This window comes from Peromyscus maniculatus, chromosome 9, assembly GCF_049852395.1.
Source record: "Peromyscus maniculatus bairdii isolate BWxNUB_F1_BW_parent chromosome 9, HU_Pman_BW_mat_3.1, whole genome shotgun sequence".
NCBI classification, from domain to species: Eukaryota; Metazoa; Chordata; class Mammalia; order Rodentia; family Cricetidae; genus Peromyscus; species Peromyscus maniculatus.
Genome location: NC_134860.1, coordinates 73558298 through 73578389, shown reverse-complemented (window position 1 = coordinate 73578389; position 20092 = coordinate 73558298). Strand labels below are relative to the sequence as shown.

The window sequence follows — 20092 nt, the reverse complement described above, 5'->3', positions numbered from 1 at the left end:
ATTGGTACCTGAAGTCAAAGGTCATCTTGTAGGGCTGGAACCCAATACCAAGTCCATGTAGTTAGTATCGGGGTAGAACTGACCGGAAGAGTCCCTGAGTCGGGCCAAGCCTCCCCAGGTCTGGACAGTTAATGTTTCTTCTTTCCTAAGTAACGCCATTGGAGAAGATGCCACCTATGAAGGGAGGTGGAGAGTTTCAGACCAGCCTGGCAGTGAGGTGTGAGGGGCAGCCAGGCTGACCAAACAAGGGCCAGTGTTAGGGCTATTGTGTGTCAAACTGACCCAGGCTAGCCACGTAGGCACAGCCAGTGACGATTCTTCCTTCCTGCAGAAGCCTCATTCCCACTGGAGATGCTCAGAGAGGAACCATGAGCTCAGAAAAACACCGTATTGTTCTGTGATGTCACCCCTGGAATGTTCTGAGTGTTTTGGTGACCAGCTTATGCATAGGACCTATACCTGGCATCTCACATTGGTATGACTTTTTTACTTGATACAGAAATAATAGTTTAAAACCAGGGAGAGCTGCCGCGGTCTCTGCTTCAAAGACTGACAGGAGAGTTTAATATCAGTTAATTCCTGTCTTGAGTTTTGTTCAGTGATCAGTAACTCTTCAGGTCAGGTGCCATCCACACATACCTTTAGACTGTGATTTTTTAATAAGATGTATAATTGGTAAGGAGGTCATAAATGTGTAGAAAGTAGTTATGTATTTCAGGTGAGCCACTAAGGCCCCGAGGATGGGTTGAAAAGGAGAAATCTAATTTTTTTTTCTTTTTTACAGCACTCGAGGCCAGATTTTACAAGAAAGAGGGATACCAGATCTGAAAGCCTAGAAATTCCAATCAATGTGGTCCTACCTCAGGTAGGGACGGACAATCACAGGAGGATGTAACTTACCCTGTTTCCAAACCTTACAGAATGAACAGAGAAGTCAGCCGCTCAGATTCTTGTCATGTTTGTTTGTTTGTTTGTTTTTCCCTGACTATGTGTCTTGGGGAGGACACATGGACTCTCTGGTCCTTGGGACCCTTCCGGCCTTGAATGAAGGGGCTGGGTTGGATGGTCAGGTCCTCCAGTGCTAGCCTTTCAAGGTCTGATGATACTACGAGAAAAATCCAACCTTACCAAAGGAGACCCTTCATGGCATGGTGGTGTATAACCACTCTGGATATCTGTGGGGAACTAGAGTTGACCTTGAAGCCATGTGTGTGAGAATGAACCCAGGAGCTGAAACCCCAGCGTGTGGTCCACTTGCTGCTGTCCAGAGAATTAAGTCCTCCTATGGGCCAAAGATGGTTGACTGGGGATGGACATTCATGAATGGCTAAACCCCTTGCGGCGTGTGGTCCTCGGGTCTCCTGCATGCAGCAGATTTCTTGGGGGGGGGGGGACCCCTTGCATCTGACTGTTTCTCCGGCTGCTATGTCACAAAGGGGTGGCCTTGCTTTCTCCAGAGTCACCCAAGTGCTCATTAGAAGATCAGGGTCATGCAGCCAGCGGAGGTGAAATGTAGGATGGAGGGACCCAAGGCACAGGTAATTGACCTACGGGTTCGGTCAAGGGAGGTGTGTACGAAAGAGGACGGATCTCTAGCTGTGGTTCTGTGTCAGTGTACTCACAACAAGCTCAGCCAATGTGGGCAGGAGGAGAGAGAAACACAAGACAAGGAAACAACCTGGGTATTCCTTTTCCTTACGGCATTGTCATGAGCAGCCACTGTGACATCTCTTTCAGCTCATGAAAGCTAAGCCAGAATAGTAGGCAACTGTGTCCTGGTCATCCTTAGAAGGACAACCTTGCTAGGTCTGGTTCTGAATACGTAAAATACACATCTGTGCGTGAGGGTGGGCATGGTTCCTTAGGTATCTTATTGGCCCACATATTAGGGGCAGACAGGAGATACCAGCCTAGGTGTAGGTGTTGGGAATAAGATTTGAAAGTAGTTGTATTAATTACTGTTTGCATTGTTGGGACCAAATTCCTGGCAGGAAGCAAGTCAAGGGACGAAGTCTTTTTTTTTTTTTTTTTTTTTTTTGGCTCTCGCTTCAGAGGATGAGTCCATTGAGAAGTGGAAGCTGCAGTGGTGGGGCCGCTGCCTCACATCATGGCAGATCAACCTGGTTTCTTCAGTCCAGGATCCTAGCTCATGAGTGCCAACCACATTTAGTATGGGCCCGAGTCTGTTAGTCCTCCCTGATAAAGTCCCCACAGACACATCCAAGGGTGTGTGCCTTGTTAATGCCCTAGGTGTTTCTTAATCCAGTAAGCTGACACAAAGCCTTCATTACTGTCATGTGATAGAAAGATTAGATCCGTCTACCCCTGGCACAACTTTTCTGTCCCCATCTCCCAGCGCCAGCTTAGCAGTCAAGGAGAAAAGGTGGTTTGAGAAGTCTTGGGTTTGTTCTGGTGCCCTCAGGCCTGCTTCCTGTGCTGTAGGACATGATGTGGTTACTTGGATCTTGGAAGGTGGAGGGATGTGGAATGAAGGGGTCACTGCTGTCTGGAGATTCTTCATGGCCAGATGCGGCCTTGAGTATGCCAGTCAGGCTTAGCCAGAGGTCATCTACAGGTCAACGAAGCAAGCAACTGATGCTGAAAAGCAGGAAGAGGAGGTCTATCCAATGTGGCGACACTGGAAAGAGGAACCAAGAGGTCAAGTGATGCTCCAAGTCCATCTTGGACAGGAAGTTTAGGTTTAAGTAGAGTCACAGAGGTTCTCATAACTAAGCAGTCTTGCTCTGGGCATAGTCCAGCCCAGCATCATTGTCTCATCCCCAGTCTCTTCTGCAGGGTTATCTGACAAGTTAACACAACTGTGTGACATCTCTTTCTGAGAGGCAATCTTCCCCCTCTGGCTGGTACCAGCCTTCAGCCTTTCAACCTTCTCCAAACATAGGACTACTGGAGCAATTTCTTGGGGTCCACTGTTTCAATAATCTGATATCTAGAAGAATGAACATAAGTATCTCTTTAGAATATCTTCATTCCTGCCAGGATGGTTACAGGCACAAGCCAGGCAACCTGCCACGATACCCTAGATGGATCATCTTGGGTAGGGAAGTAGGCATGGATTACTAGTTGATGTAAACTGAGCCCACCCATAGAGCTGTGGTAAAGGCCTGTCCATGTACCTCCCCCAAAGAGATGGTGGGGCAAAGGATTACTATGAGAAACAAGGTGAGGAAGGATATTGATGGGGTGCTGACGATGTCATGTGTTGGCCACAGAGTCACACAAGTATAAGGCAGAGATTTCACAGCTGTGGGACTTGGGAGACTCGGTAGCAAGGACAAAGCTGATATTTAACCCAGGTCAATGCCTAGCCTATCACGCTACTCAGCGGGGCCCCGTGATGTCTTAGCTCTTATTCTCTTGCTTCTAGAAGCTAGTGTGTCCTTTCCTCTCATCTGGATTGCTACCGGGAACCCCTCAGCTGCCTGTATCTTTCCGCCCCAGGTAGCTTCATTCTGAGTTGAGTTCATTCTATTTGGAAGGGAATTATAACAGTACCTCTGGCTGCCAGCGCCCTATTGGGTGGCTGGAGTTCTCAATTACATTGCAAATGCTACGATTCACTAGTTACCGCCTTTAGGTCTCTTCAGGTCTTATTGATTTCGCATTTTTCTTCCTCACGCTGAACATGTGTGTTTTCACATCTATTTTCTCCTAGCACATTAGCTTGCAAGCCACAGTGTCGTTTCCTGTCCAGGCCGCTGACCCCCTTCTGTGCACAGACTCACTTTTCCAGGCATTCAAGCTTCCCAGTGAACTCTCAGTGCATGCCATGGGTTAGTGCTGGGTCATCAGCGGCAGGATCTCCATGTGGATCAGAATGAGCTCTGATACCAGGCCTGGTGCCCTCCATTTCCCCTTGTCTTTTTCTCCTTCCTCTTCGGCTCCCAGCAATGCCAACTGACACAGTTTCAGAGCAAGATTTTAGGAGAGTCTATCAATTAGCTAAGATGACTACATCTGGCATCCTCTTTATTCTCTTCACTGTTAGCATTAAAAATCTATCAAAACTAAAAAAAAAAAAAAAAAAAAAAAAAAAAAAAGCCGGGCGGTGGTGGCGCACGCCTTTAATCCCAGCACTCGGGAGGCAGAGCCAGGCGGATCGCTGTGAGTTCGAGGCCAGCCTGGGCTACCAAGTGAGCTCCAGGAAAGGCGCAAAACTACGCAGAGAAACCCTGTCTCGAAAAACCAAAAAAAAAAAAAAAAAAAAAAAAAATCTATCAAAACTAATCACTTTCATATTGTGAATTATCTTTTATCTGTTAGCATTAAAACAAACACTGTATTTAGCTATTTGGCATACCAGAGGGTTTTTTTTTTTTTGGTAGTGGAGATCAGCTGTGAAGTTAGCACTGTGGTTTTCCCTTCTAGGACCCTGGTGCCCTTCAATTTCACATGCATTAAAAGTACTCCAGCAGGCTGAGCATTCCCTGCTCATTAACCCTCAATAGTGTTGGCAAAGCAGGTGCTTTAAAAGCTTGGTCAACCAGTGTGAGCTTTCTGGGAGCATGTGAATGTCTAAAGCTTAATCAACCAGTGTGAGCTTTCTGGGAGCATGTGAACGTCTCTTCTGGGTGGTAGTAGCAACATCTTTTATGTAAGGAAGAGAACTTAAGTGCTGTTTCCTTAGTACCATTACTATAACAAAATGTCAAGGCCAGACAGTTCACAAAGAATAGAGGTTGGTCATTCAAGAGCATGGCACAATACTAGCACCTGGTCATCTTCTGGCAAGGGCCTTCATGCTGTGTCCCAACATGGTGGAGGGCATCACTTGGTGAGATACAGCAAGCCACAGAGAGCTCACTTTATAACAGATGTTCCTGCAACAGCCCATTGACCCATGAATGGGTTCATCCATCCCTTCATGATCTAGTCCGCCTCACAAAGGTCTCACTTCTCAAACACTATTAGCGTGTGACTTTGGGGATGAAGCTCCCAGCACATGAAATCGAGAGGCTACATTCAAACCACAGCAGTGCATGTCAGCTAAGCTTGGCTGCTCAGTCTAGTTCCGTTCCCAAACTCTTCAAGTGGAAGGCCAGCAACCCCAGGAACTCTATCTGAGAAGATTCCTCCTTGAGAGTTTTAGTCTTTAAAAATCACACAGCTCCAGGAAGAGACTCTGGTGGTGTCCCTCCCTTTCTTCATTGCCTTTTGTTCCCCTTTTCAGGATCCCTGGAAATAGTATTCCACACAGTCATTTGTGGTGATACATTGTATCCCCCAAAATACTGTGAACCCTAATAAAACTTATCTGAGGATCAGAGGAAAAAGCCAGCCACTATAGTAAACATAGAAGTCAGGCAATGGTGACACACACCTTTAATCCCAGCACTAACCATAGAGGTCTGGAGGTCTGTACAGACAGAGAGGAAGCGATGTAGCTGGGTGGAGAAAGTGAGATTGCAGAACAGAAAGGCATATAGGCATGGGTATGCAGGAAGTATGTCTCTTTGGAGACTGAGGCGTCTGTAAGGTGAGGTTGGTTGTGGCTTTTCCTATTCCTCTGATCTTTCAGATTTTTTACCCCTATGTCTGGCTCTGGGCTTTTTAGTAATAAGATCGTTTAGCAATTTGTCTTACAGTCATTGGTGATTTAAAGCATCTACGTTAGAAACAAAATACCAGTGCTCAGGAAGGATTCCAGTCCACAGGTAGGGTTTCAGGCAGCTGTAAGAGCCATGCATGTACCCAGGGCTGCTCCTGGATCCCCAGCACTAACACATTGTTGGGTCACAGCTGTGAGTACACTATTCCTGGCTCCTGAAGACAGAGTCCCTTGGTCACCTTTGGAACACCTAATGGGGGAAGTCTGATGAGCCTCGGAGCCACATGTGACCCGTCCTACAACTTCATTCCCTGCTCCGCCGTGAAGGAGCCCACTTGGTTCTTTTCTGCCTGTTGGTCTCTCTGTCTACGTGAGAACATGCCCCTAAGGCCAAGAAGAGACCTCCCCTCCTCCCACTGATTGAACGTCCTGGGCTCAGTAGAACCCCTCCATGATGTTCCAAGCACAGACAGACCTCTGGTCAGGACCCAGGTCATCAAACAGATTAGATCAGCCAATGGAAGAAATCTGGGACTGTCACTGACGTGGCCCAAGACCCCAGCTGAGAAGGGCAAAGCTGTGAGTGCCAGTTAGAGGAGACTGGGGTCCTCGAATCTGTGGGTATTTGCTCAGCTTTGTTGCTTATATTTTGGCGGAGCGTTTTGTAAAGCAATGTATTCAGTGTGTTCACGATGGTTTAGAACAGGAATTGTTAAATATCACCAGCAGGGCTCTGGTCTTTGTGACATCGTGTCTACCACTTGTCCTCTTATGAGCCCAGGAAGCAGGCACAGCGGCCATGTGTAGGCTTGTTTTTTTCAGAGGTGATGGAAAATCAGGAAGTTCTCAATAGGACTCAGTCATGGCACTTTTGAGATCCAGGCTCTCGGAGCTTGGGACCTCTGCTTTGGGTTCTAGGTTCAAGATGATGACTACTGTCTGGGTTTCGCATCTGCTGCTGTGATAAAATGTCCCCAGTATAAACAGCTCAGGAGAGAAAGGGTTTATCTGATTCACCATTACAGGTTACAGCCCATCACTGCAAGGAAGTCAAGACAGGAAGGCCGGACACCTAGTCACACCCACAGAGAAGAGCAGAGGGAGGCTAACTGCACATGCTCTTCTAGTATTCAGCTTGCCCTCTCCATTCTTATACAGTCCAGGACCCAAACCCAGGATGTGGCACTACCCACAGCAGGCTGGGTCTTCCCACATCAATGAACCCAATGAAGAAAATCCCTCAAAAAGAAAAAAGGAAAGGAAATACCTCACAGGTATTCCACAGGACATCCCAATCCAGATAATTCCTCATTGAGATTTCCCCCCACCAGGCAATTCTAGATTGATGATTAAACCCACCCAGCATGGATGCTCAGCCTTTAAAGGATGCCGGAGGCAGCCTTGAAAGGGGTGTTTTTTAGATTTTGGAATATTTGAATATTTAGATGGAGCAGAAGAGAGGGAAGGCTCAGGGATTGGGACCCATGCATAGGCATTACTAAACCCATATCTTTATCTATATATCATATACAACTCATAATAGTGTTATGAACTGTTTCAGTGTACCTGTGTCTTTGCATGAAGGCAGGTGTGGAGTTTTTTGCTTGCAGTATCCCGTGGATGCTCAGAAAGCTTCAGATATGGAGCACTCTGGGATGGAGAGTCTTCGGGTTGGGAATGTTCAAGCTGAAATAGTGTTTCATTTGCCAGTGTTGTGAGGATTGAGAGAACGATGTAGGTAAAACACAACCACATAACCAGCTGGGCAGCCTGCAGCTCCAGCTCTGAGGGATCTGACACCCTCTTCAAGGAGGTGCATTTACCCCAAGTTAAAACTTTAGCAACTGAAAGTCACACAACTTGGCCAAATTCTTATAACTGATAAGTAGCAAGGAGACAGAGCTTAAAAAAAAGAAAAAAAAGGTTGATTCTAAAATCCATGCCTTTAGTTTCTACCGTATGGTTGAATCTTATTATCCATGGGCTTTCATTTCTTGAGACGGGGGTCTTTTTCTGTATAGCCCTGGTTGGCCTGGAACTTGCTATGTAGTCCAGGATGGCCTTGAAGTTCTGGTTATGTTCCTATCTGGACTGCCTCCGTGTGGCTGGGGTTACAGGCCTGCACAAAGCATGGCTCATTATTCACAGGTTTTATAGTTATGAATTTATACACCTTTGACTAGTCCAGTCCTCATAGAGTCTTCGTGGTCATTCTTGGACCTGTAGAGAGTTTGTGTGGGAGTGTGTGGCCAAGAACTGGGCTCCAGGCACCTCTTGTTTGAACTCTCAGCCTGGAAAATAGTGTCCCGTTTGCAGTTTCTAGACCGCTACGTGCCTTTTGCTGGCAGTTTCAAGTGGCATCTACACACCTTGTTCCCAATTACAGTGTGTCTGTGCTGTGCCTCCTGGAGCAAGCTTGTTGGATCAGCTCTGCCCAGGCACTGGTGCACCCACCGTCAATCTCCAGATCCGCGAGGGTGTCTTTAAACAGAAACACAATGATCAATTGACAGGAATTTTTATGACCAGAGCCTTATAGGAACCGAGCCCAGCATTTCCCCTAGGAACCGTGGTTCGGGGTTCGCTCATTAATTCAAGAAGAAAGCTACCTAGCATAACAAAGGCCGGCTAGATTTCCTTGTGAGGATTCCCCGAGGTTAGGCGAGGGGTCTCCCTGGACCTCTTGGTCCACCGGGCGGTCCTTGCGCACCTGCTCCATTAACAGTTTCCCTGCTCTCTCCCACAGAGGGGCACCACTGAGCCTTTCCTGAGGCTCCACAACCTCTACAGCACCCCTCGCTGCTCCAGGCAGGCTGCCTTGCCCCGGATGAGCCGCAGGGTAGCCAGCCAGCATTCCTACCCACTCAACCGCTTCTCTTCTGTGCCCTTTGACCCCATGGAGCGCCCCACCTCCCAGGCTGACCTGGAACTGGACTACAACCCTCCCCGGGTGCAGCTCAGCGACGAGATGTTCGTCTTCCAGGACGGGCGGTGGGTGAATGAGAACTGCCGCCTGCAGTCGCCTTACTTCTCGCCCTCGTCCTCCTTCCACCATAAGCTGCACCACAAGAGGCTGGCCAGGGAGCACCTGCTGCAGGAGGAGAACAAGACTCTCCGGGATGAGAACCGGGCCCTGCGCGATGAGAACAGGGCCCTCCGCAAGGAGAACAAGATGCTGCAGGTCTTCTGGGAAGACCACAAGGTCACCCTGGGCCACGAGGAGAGTCAGCCCCCCTCGCCGTTGCTGCACAAGGACACAGCCTCCCAGGAAGTCGTGAAGAAAGACAACGCCACCTTGCCTGTCCAGCGGAGCAAGGAGAACACCTTACACCTCATTCGAGAGGAGAACCGGGCCCTCCAGCAGTTGCTGGAGCAGAGGCAGGCCTACTGGGCCCAGGCAGAAGACAGTGGCGCTTCTGCCGAGGAGGGTAAGCCCACCTCCTCACCCAAGGAGGAGCCCCATAACCCTGGGCTCCTCCCAGACCAGAGCCCAGGCCTCTCCTCCCCGTTTGAGGAGCCCAAAGGGCCCCCCACCACACAGGAGGACTCCAAGACCCTGCGCGCCCTGCGGGAGATGGTTAACAACTTGTCTGGGCCGTCTGGGGAAGATGAGGGTCAAGTCGGCCCCAACCTAGCTGACAGCGCTCAGCTTATGCAGCTGCTGAGGGAGATGAACCAGGCGCTGCAGGCCCTGCGGGAGGAGAACCGGTTGCTGCAGGAGGAGAACCGGGCTCTGCACGTCCTCCGTGACGTGCACCGCATCTTCCAGGAGGAGAACAAGGCCTTGTGGGAGAACAACAAGCTGAAGCTGCAGCAGTGCATGGTCATCGACACGATGACTGAGGTCACCGCCCGGATGGAGATGCTTGTGGAAGAGCTATGTGCCTCGGCCTCAGCCAAGAACAACAAAGATCCCAAGAAGCCCAGCAGGGTCTGAGGCCTTGGCAGCAGACACAGACACCAAGATCAAGCACGGTACACGAGGCCAGAGAGGACCCTCTGCCTTCCTCTGTCTTTCTCACCTTCGCCGCTCCCCCAGTGCATGCCTGTAGACCAGCAGAGAAAGGACCATCCTACACCCAGAGACACAATAAAGGCAGAGGAGGCTGGGGCCAGCCAACACCAGCGTGGCATTTTGACTTCTTCTCATCCTGCATCCTCCTTCCTCTGATTTCCTGCTTCCTGACCTCCTCTTTTCTCATCCCTCCTCATCAACCTTGCTATTCAATCCCCTTTCCTCCTCTTTTCAATTCCTGTACCTTTTCTCCCCTTCTACAGACTTAGCTGGGTGGAGTGGTACATTTCTGTATTCTTAGGACTCAGGAGGCTGAGGCAGGAGGATTGTGAACTTAAGGTCTATCTAAGCTACCATAGTAAAAAAGCAAGGGACTGAGGTGGGGCCCATGATATGGGATGATGGACGACGACTTTAGTCTTTAGAACAAAACTGAGCTGAGAGTCCGAGTTCCTCTAGACCTCTACCCATACTCATCAACATCCCCTACCAAAAATTTATAAAAATTGATGCATCTACATCGACTCATCATCAGCATGCAAAGTCCATAGTTTGTTAGGATTCTCTGGCTATGTTCCTTAAACAATGAGCCAAGAACCGTAACCCACCCATCTCCTGGAGGTCTTGGCATGTTGTGACCCTCAGCATCCTTAGAACCCTGTGTGGTGGGCACTACCATCTCCAACAGACATGGAAACAGGAATTCTAAGACCAGCACTGATTGACAGGTAGGAAAGGCAAGTGGGGACTTCTTCTGCAGACCAGGTCAGGCACCTTCCACGAGACTCACTGCCAGTTTCCTAGTCTCTAAAAGTTAAAAGTGGTTTTGGTATCTGTTTTCCAGACTTAAGAACTTGACGAGTCTTATCCCCAAAGCAGCCTCGGAAATCCCGGAGGAGGGGGACAATATGAGGGGTTTTCCTCGCACTGGTCGGTGACGTGTTTACTCTGCACACAGGGTGGGCAGTGATGGATGTACAGGAGGCAGCTAGTCATTTACTCTGCTCATGGCGCCAGAGTCTGAAAAATGGGAACTGGTTGTTGATGGGCCTCTCGGTCTTAGTACTTTTTTCTCCTCTGTTTGTTAAATTAATTTATCGTTCAGGGTATCATAAAATATCACACCTGTTTGTCATTGTAATAACCCCAGGGTGTGTGTGTGGGGGGGGTTGAGGCGGGGGTTACTTTTGTCTTTTGATGAAACCAAATTAATTCTGTTATCCTAGACAACAGGAAGACAGAAGACACACTCTCCTAAAGTCTGTGTTCCCAATATTTAACTTGGATTAATCTGTATAACAGCAGTTGAATGTTGTCTCATGAGCTGAGTGTGCTCAGAGACCTTAATACTGTTTAGCCACGTCAACTTTCTCTGTCGGGCAGAATCTAAATGGATGGAAAATAAGCCAGACAAGCCATAAGATGCCATTTTTATGGCATGGGGGAGATTTATTTCAGAACATTGCTTCCTTGTGCAGCACAGTGCAATCTGTCAGATTGCCAGCACTTCTGGTGGAACAGTGAGAGAGTTCACTGATTTCTTTTTTAAAAAATGTTTACTTATTTTATGTGCATTTGTGTTTTATCTGCACGCATGTCTGTGTTGAGTGTGTCAGACCTTGGAGTTAGACAGTTGTGTGCTACTGGGTGCTGGGAATTGAACCCTGGTCCTCTGGAAGAGCAGTTAGTGCTCTTAACTGCTACGCCATCTCTCTAGCCCCTCACTGTTCACTCTTATAGGAAGGTTTCCTCTAGGCATCTGAGTTCTAGGCCTGCCTCTAAGTCCAACACTAGGCCCTTATTGAATAGCTGAAGCCTTCCCTTTGCAAGTAGATCTTGGGCCTGAGCCTCAAAGCTTTGTACTTGGAGAGTTAAACATTCCACCTTTCTTGTCTTTTATTCCTTGGCCATTGGCTTAGCTGGCTTTCTTGGTTGCTACAGTCAACTACTACTCTTTGCTGAGTTGGCTAGATCTTGTCCATATGATATCTAGCTGTAAGTGGAAGGTCAGGGTCAAAAGAAAACATTCACAGTCTAGCTAAGTAACAGAAACAGCACCCTAGAATTCTCCAGGGTGGAGTGTGGGGGAGTGGGGTGGGGTGTGGGGGAGTGGGGTGGAGGGTGGGGAAGTGGGGTGGGGGGTGGGGAAGTGGGGTGGGGGAGTGGGGGAGTGGGGTGGGGGTGGTATTCTTACAGGTAAACCGTCTGTGTAAAGTGCATCATTTTATTACTTTTTATTATAATGCAACAAAGTTATGTATTTATTTAAAACAAGTTTGTCTATAGTACAGCTGTAGAAATTCCTAGGGCATAGAGCTAGCCTCAGGCCAGCTCAGGTGAGGACTCATGGTGGGTGGCAGTTGAAGGGTAAAGTCCAGAGGGAGAGATCAAATGACTTTGCAGGAAGGCAAAGAAGCTGGGGCACAGCCTGCTTGTTCTTTTATAACAATCTTCTGGAGATCTAACCATAGGGTTGTTGTTGGAGGGCTTCTCTCCAGGTTCCCCAAGCCCCGCAGTCCCACAATCCACTTATAAAATAATCACTCAGACGCTTATATCACTTATAAACTGTATGGCCGTGGCAGGCTTCTTGCTAACTGTTCTTTTATCTTAAATTAACCCATTTCTATAAATCTATACCTTGCCACGTGGCTGGTGGCTTCCCGGCATCTTCACATGCTGCTGGTCATGGCGGTGGCTGCAGTGTCTCTCCCTCAGCCTTCCGCTTCCCAGAATTCTCCTCTCTCCTTGTCCCACCTACTTCTTGCCTCGTCACTGGCCACCAGTGTTTTATTTATATAGAACAATATCCACAGCATAGGGTCCCACAAGAACTGAATCTTCCCAGGGGTCCCGTATCAGTGACTTTCCTGTTGCTGTGATAGAACACCATGACCAAGGCAACTTATAGAAGAATGCATTTTGGCTTCAAGTTCCAGAGGGATATAGTCCACGATAGCAGGGGCAGCAGGCATGGCCACAAGCATCGCTGCAGGCATAGGAAGCTGAGAGCTCACATCTCCATCAGCAAACAAAGCCAATCAAGTGGCTCAAGGATTTCAACTCTCCGATCTCTTCTCCCTGATGGGCCTTCTCCAGCAAGGTGCGCTCCCCCAGTCTCCCTGTGATGGACCTCCTCCAGCAAGGTGCACTCCCCAAATCTCCCCAAACAGCGCCACCAACTGGGAACCAAGTGTTCAAATGCTGAGCCCATGGGGGACATTCTCATTCACACCACCACAGGCCCCAGTGACCTGAGACTCTCTCACTGTGATCTGTAACCAGACAGGAATTCACATCTCGGGAGGTCAAAACCCAAACAATCATGGCCAGGAAATAAAAGAATGGAGAAGTATTTATGACCTTCAGCCAATAAGGAGAATATGGGGGTTATTTCCAAAGCAATCAAAAAAGACCCCTTAAAGGAAGTATGAGGATAGTTTCCTGTATCTATAGATGAGTCTGTACATATGGGAAAGCACTTTAGGGACAAGTGCATACCTGAGCATGCTCAGTTAAAGAGTATATTTCTGGGCATGCTCAATTTAAGGTCATAGTTCAAGTAAGAAATATGGAGGCTGTATCTTGGCATGCATAGCTCAAGGTTATGGAAGACATGTTCAAAAAATTAAAGTGTTGGACACAGGAGCACTTGGGCACATGCAGAATTTGTGACTTAAAAACATCAGACAGGAATGCCTGTGGGCATGCTCAGTTTTCTCCAAAAATCTTTTATTTTTTTATATCCAAAAACAAAAGGAAATGATCCTTTGAATGTGCTTTAATACAGGAATTGGTCCTTACATGTTCATGCCAAGCTTAGAGTTTAACATTCCTACCTTTTAAAGGTTCCCACAATCCCTTCATGTTGCCACTGTGGACACCAAACTTGCCCTTGGATGAAACATTCAAGCTCCATTTAAACGCTAACAGTCACCCTGAGCTTTGCAAAGTCCACAATGACAGTCAATATCAGAAAGACTCTGAGGGAAGCCCTTAGTGATCTAATTCTACTCTTGAGTGCTTCTCTTTGCTCTGGAATTTCCATAAATGAAAGTGACCAGTCTCCACGGAGTCCATGCTTGCCCAGTGTTACACTGGGAAGCATGGGAATCAGCGAGAAGATGATGATGATGGGATGAAGCGCCTGCCAGAGGAAGTTGGGTGATCTCTAAGCACTTCGCAGTGAACAGTTTATTGTCTTCTAGTTGAGTTTCCCACGGGAAAGGGTTCACTGTGAAGCCAAGTCATTTTCATGCATTGCTGAGAGTTGCTGGAAATGGAGTTTCTTCCCATTCATAATTTGGAGCCCCTCAATTGGATGGTGTGTGTTTCAGCAAACTGAAAGTTTGTGCTTGGATCTCTCAACTCTTCATTCACATGCAGGTCTTCTCCAACCTGGGCCCTTATCGGTTCCTTCCCATTTGTTCACTCCAACAAAGGCCTTTGTAACCAAGAACAAAGTTAGGGGCTGGTAACATTATTCTTTGCACTGTCAAGACAAGTGGTGGCTTCATTTATGGCACTTTCTTTGTAAGCCTGTCTTTATTCTTTGCAGACAGCTTGGCCCATTTGGAAATTCTTCCCTTGGAAGCATGAAGTCCAAATCATTTGTTAAGAACTGGGTCCTTTGCTACTCAGGGAATGTCTCGTAAACTACAGGAGGATTTCTTGGTGATCAGTTACCTTCTGTGGGTCGTTTTGGATGGTTCTCATCTTTACATTTCCTCCTCATCCACACAGTCACTTTATCATCATCTCCCCAGCTCCCTAGACAGTCCTAGAAACCTTCCATTTCTCTCTATTTACTCTGGTCAAATCCAGTTCTGGCCTTTGTCATCTGCTGGGTGACAGCTGCAGCTATGAGTTGATCTTCCCTTAGAATTAGTCCTAGCCATTCTCCATGTTGTAACTAGACCGACTTTCTTAAATATGAAAATATAATCACGGTATTTCCTTCCTTAGAATCCACCATTCTCTGTCCACGTCTTTCGGTTGAAACTTGACTATGGGTCTCTGGCTTAAGTGTAGATGTTATGTCATTTTCTTCTGCCCTTCTGAATTCACTTACGTCATTGCTCCCAGGGTCCCACTGGAATTCTTTAAACAGTTCCAGATGCCACCCCTGACCCATGGAAGTAACAACTAGAGAGCACAAAGATTTTTTTTTCCTTCTAAGGACAGCTGGAGGTCTGAGGAAGTTGTACCTGAAGGAGTGAGAAAGGATAGCCCTAGGACTAAGTTATCTCAGCATGACAGTCTTTGGAAACCAGGCCTTTGAGAGATAATTGGCCTTAGATGAGGTCACAAGGGTGTTTTGATGGTGAACCTTCAATGCTAACTTGACTGAATTTAGAATCACCCAATCACTCATTGAAAAAGTGAGTGCATCTCTAAATACAAAGATGCTTAGCTATCATGCTTAATCTTGAATATCAACTTGAGTTGAGAAGAGCCTGTAAGTTAGGAAAGCTGACCTCTGGATATGTCTGCCAGGGTATTTCCAGAAAGGATTAGCTGAGGGGAGAGCTCTACCCTGAATGTGGGTGATACTAGACATTTCAAAAAGGGATGGGGTAGGGTGAGAAGAAGGCTAGCTGAGCATCCACATTCTCTTTTCTCAGTTTACTGGCCTGCTGTGATGGGAACTTGTCCGCTCTGACACGCCTTCCATGACATGATGGATTTGCACCCTCTAAAAACAAAAGCCAAAGTAAACATTCCCTCCCTCAAGTTGCTCTCTCAGGTATTTTGGTCATAGTAATGAAAAAATAATAACAGGTTTTGCTGGCTAGTCTTATGTTAACCTGATGCAAGCTAGAGTCATCAGAAATGAGGATCCTCAAATGAGAAAACATCTTCATAACATCTGGCTGTAAGGCATTTTCTTAATTAGTGACTGATGGGGAAGGGCCCAGCCCACGGTGGGTGGTGCCATCTCTGGGGGGCTGGTGGTCTTGGGTTGTTGATGTGAGACACGACTGCTCCTGGCAGCACTGATCTGCTCCTGAGAGGATGATGGGCATCAAAGACACTCCATATGGAGTTTGTCTTTTTCTTGACAAAACTGACCTATTGGGCAAAGAACTGCCCTTGCCTGTCCTGCTGACAGTAAGCATGCTGTCCAATCCGGACAAGCAGGACACAAGGAAAAGCGACTGCTAAACCTTGCCAAGCCAGGGTAGGACAGTCTTTCAAATTTTCCTGCTTCTGAAAATGGTCTGTCAGATATTCTAGGCCTGTAGCCAAAGTAGGATGCCCTAATGTTGCAGAGAAACATTGGGTGACTGACCAGGCAGTCAGCTGTTTCTGTCACTTCTCACATTTTCAAAAGTTGCTTGCTTGCGCTTCCTCTTTACTCGGGTAATATTATTTTCCTTCTCAGGTCTTTGATGGCGTGGAAGACCAGATAGTTACAGTACAACCCTCCCGTATCAGTTAAGGGCATATTAGGTACAAGACTTAGACTCTTCAGGATAGGACAGCTGTTGGAGTAATCTCTGTAATTTGCCAGTTACCTATGGTCTGGACATTTAGAATGTATTTTTTGCTTGATGTTGTTCTTGTAGGTTGTAGTTCCCTTTTGGTTTATGTTATTACCTTTTCTTTCTTCTGGACAATACTTGATAATTGTTCCTATTGTATATAGTTTTGTATTAGGATTAAAAACCTTCTTATTTAGACAAAAAGAGGAAGTGTTGTGGGAATTTGCTCTATTCAGCCAATGGCTTTGGGTTAACAAGCCCTAGGGCATGATCTTGTCTGCATACATGACAGATTATGAGCTGAGGGAGAGGGGTCACATGCTCTTAGATGATCCGAACCAGATCAAGCTGCAGAGAGTGGCTTGCAGTTGGTCCCCACTGCCTTGGGCAGAACAGCAGCTGGATCAGCAGTGGCGTTTACTTGTTCTGTATACGTGAGTGTGATCCCCATTTTATTCCTTAATAAGTCTTCTTCCCAACATCCATGACTTTCTCCAATTACTGGATTCTGTAAGAAAGCAGGCTGAACAAGCCATTGTGAGCAAGCCAGTAAGCAACAGCAGCAGCAGCAGCAGCAGCAGCAACACTATGGCCTCTGCATCCGCTCCTGCCTCCAGGTTCCTGCCCTGCTTAAGTTCCTATTCTGACTTCCTTCAATGATGGACAATGTGGAATCATAAGCCACACACACCTTTTCCTCCTCAACTTGCTTTTGGTCATGGTGTTTAACTAGAGCAATAGTAACCCTAACTAAGACACATGATGTGACCCTAACTAAGACACAGGTAGTGCCCTCATGATGGGACTAGTGTCCTTAGGAGACATCAGAGAGATGGTTCTGCCTCTGCTGTGGGAGGCTGCTATGAGCCAGGGGCTGTCTGTAAGCCAGGAAAGGCTCTCACCAGAACCCAGCCATTGGCACATGTTGGAGTCTGGTGGGCACCTGCCAGGATTCCCAGCCTTTTGGGATCTGGAGCAGCGGCAGACGGACAGTTTATTAACAAAGAGTGCTCCCAGGTTAGGAATTGAGCTAGAGGAGAGGTTGGAAGCTCAATGGCACCTGTGTCTCGTGGATTGTGACCTTTTAGGTTATTTGTGTAACAGTGAGAGGTTTGTGTTTGTTTTGTGCATGCTCTATTTTGTCTTGGCCTCGGGGTGACATGTTTTTTTTTTTCCTCTGCCAACTTGTTTCTATCATATTCTAATCCCTCCACCTTCTGTCCTATTTCTTCATTTATAAAGTGAAGACCTCCTATATCAATTACTTATTATACCATAACCCATTCTGAACTTAGCAAATAATTGCAATATCCATTTATTTAGCTCACAGGTCTGTAGTGTGGCATATCAGACTGAGCTCACCTAGGAAGCTGTAATCTTAGCCAGGTCCCCTAATGAGGCCCTAATCTGGTTCAGAGATCTGACTCCACAGGGAGTGCTGTGTGGTAGAAGGAAGCAAGCCATGGGGAGCAAACCAGTAAGTTGTCTTCCTTCCTGGCTTCCGCTTTAGTTCCTGCCTCGGCTTTCCCTTAGTGAGGCGGTGTTATTTGGAAGTTCAAGATGAAATCAACCCTTGGCTCCCCAAGTTGCTTTTGGTCACGCTCTTTACCGCAGCAATAGAAAGCCCTGGCTAAGTGAGACTCTAGGCAGGTGCTCTACAAACTGAGGCCCTCCCTCGCTCCCTCCTGCCTCCTGAACATGCCCTTTCCCCTTTCTTCCTCAGATCTCTGAACCAGTTAGGGCCTCATCTACTCTTGCCTGAATGATGATGGTCAACTCTTAAGTTGATCCATTTATTATTTTTGCCTTGTTCCAGGTGAGCAAAATTAAACACACAACCTTTCTCTGGTGCTTTCTTTTCTTTTCTTTTCTTTTTTGGTTTTTTCGAGACAGGGTTTCTCTGTGTAGCTTTGCGCCTTTCCTGGAACTCACTTGGTAGCCCAGGCTGGCCTCGAACTCACAAAGATCCACCTGGCTCTGCCTCCCGAGTGCTGGGATTAAAGGCATGCGCCACCACCGCCCGGCTTCTCTGGTGCTTTTAATAGCTGATTATTTCTTTTAGTGAGCTTGCTCACTAGTACATTGGGTTCAGCTGTGTAGACGTACTGATTCCTTCAGCTCAAACAGTGTCCATGCTCTGAGCAGCCTCACTGACTCCCTCCCTCCCCCACCCCCCATTCCATGTGGGCATCATTTATTACAGGTGCCATGATGTGGAAAGATGCATAGAAGAGAATCCAGGATGCTCAGACCACTCTCCTCAGGCCAGGTGGCTCATCTGCTCTCTTGCCTTGTGCAGAAGTAACACAGTTCCCTGATTATCTTTCTCTCCGCTTGTAATTCTCTGCATCTAAAATATTCCTTGAGCTTCTTTATGTGTTTGGATTCTTAATTATCCTTCAAGACTTGATTGGGAATCATTTATTTCAGGAATCTATCCTAGAAGCTCAAGGTTAGGCTAAGGATGATTCGTTTGCTCCTTCCCTTCATCTCTTCTGGGGTTAGAGCTAGGGATTAGGGGTTAGGGTTAGAGATTGGAAGTTAATGCTAGGGTTAGGATTAAGAGTTAGTTAGGGTTAAGGTTAGAGGTTAGGGGTTATATTTAGGGATAGGTCTTCTGTTACCTTAGCCCTGACTGTATTACCAAGAAGCAGTTTTCTATGTCTGCCTCTACTTCAAGCCTAAGAGTTCCTTGAAGACACAGTTAGTTACCTTCTACCCAGCATCAGGCCATGCACACATTAGTACTCAGTAAGTTAGAACCTCGGGGGAACATTTGGATGTTGGGTACAGTGCTCACTTGTCTGCTGGCACAGCTAAACACTCTAGGCTTGCTCCTAGCATCTTTTTTTTACATTTAATCAGCATTACTTGCGAAAATTTTAAGTCACATGCATTAAATTGCTGAAGTGAGTATCATGAAGGATAGACACAGTGAAGATTCTCATTCTCAGCCAGATGTAAGCCAGCTCCAATGAAATGTTTTCCTTTATAAGAGCTGCCGTGGTCATGGCATCTCTTCACTGTGACAGAAACCCTAAGACATACAGTTTCTTGGTTCTCCATCATGTAGATGGCAGTTTCTGAGCAACTATAACTCCATGAGCCAGCTCCTGCTCCTTCTGGCCCCACTTCAGTTAACAGCCCTGGTACTCACTGTAAGGAGCATGGTTCCTAGCAGACAGTGTACAGCAGCAGATGTAATAAGGCACAGCACACCAGACAGAGAGACAGGAAAGTGAGGATGGCTGTGTTAAAACTGGTACTACAGGATGCTGGCGTGTGCCATGGCTCTATCCCACCTCCACGGCCCCAAGGACTGAATGTTATTTTAGCTGTTAGAGTCTGTAGACTATTAGTTGGTAGCAAATAACAATTTCCAAGATCATATGTGCACAACAAGGCTGGTACAGAATCAATATTAGAAAACACTGCTACCAGTTATAACAACCAATGGTCAGTTTATGAAAAAACCTCACATTTTGTTCTTGGATACCCAACCCCTGCCCCTCACTCCCACACATAGGAAGTTAGAGAGCATGATACTTTTAGAAATCTAATTTGTTGGAGTCCAATGATTACAGAAGCTTTTACCCGGGGCGGTGTGCCCAGAGGTCTCCAGAGATACCCTCCACTGTTGTCCTAAACAGCACAATATGGGTAGATCCCTAGTGGGGCCATGGTGAGGAAGGAATTCCGGTGGATGTATTTCAGCTACTGGAGTGAAAAGACCTGTGTGGCTATTTTATGGTTCCTGGTAGAGGAGAATGAGCTTCTACGTGACGTATTTAGGACAGCGTAGGGAGTAGAGTGTCTGTACACCGTCTGCTAGGTACCACGATCCTTACAGTGAGTACCAGGGCTATGCACAGAAGCGGGGCCAGAAGGAGCAGGAGCTGGCTCATGGAGTTACAGATGCTGAGAGTCTGTCATCTACAAACTGGAGAACCAAGAAACTGGCTGCATGTCTTAGTGTTTCTAATAAGAAAAGATACCATGACCATGGCAGCTCTTATAAAGGAA

The 20092-nt window shown here is 47.1% G+C and overlaps 1 protein-coding gene across 4 annotated transcripts; it reads left to right on the top strand.

Annotated features, from left to right (window-relative positions):
- Nucleotides 1-306: 306 nt before the first annotated feature.
- Nucleotides 307-9694, top strand: Cby2 (chibby family member 2). 4 transcript variants are annotated; one of them, XM_006991377.4, is made up of 4 exons: nucleotides 483-617; nucleotides 785-865; nucleotides 1458-1538; nucleotides 8316-9694. In XM_006991377.4, exons 3-4 carry the CDS (start codon nucleotides 1491-1493, stop codon nucleotides 9504-9506), a joined length of 1239 nt encoding a protein of 412 aa, XP_006991439.1. In that variant the 5' UTR covers nucleotides 483-617; nucleotides 785-865; nucleotides 1458-1490; the 3' UTR covers nucleotides 9507-9694. The 4 variants fall into 4 exon arrangements, with proteins under 4 accessions (XP_006991437.1, XP_042141120.1, XP_006991439.1 ...); XM_076545388.1 differs by having other exon boundaries at nucleotides 483-622; XM_006991375.4 differs by lacking the exons at nucleotides 483-617; nucleotides 1458-1538 and adding an exon at nucleotides 307-475.
- Nucleotides 9695-20092: the final 10398 nt, after the last annotated feature.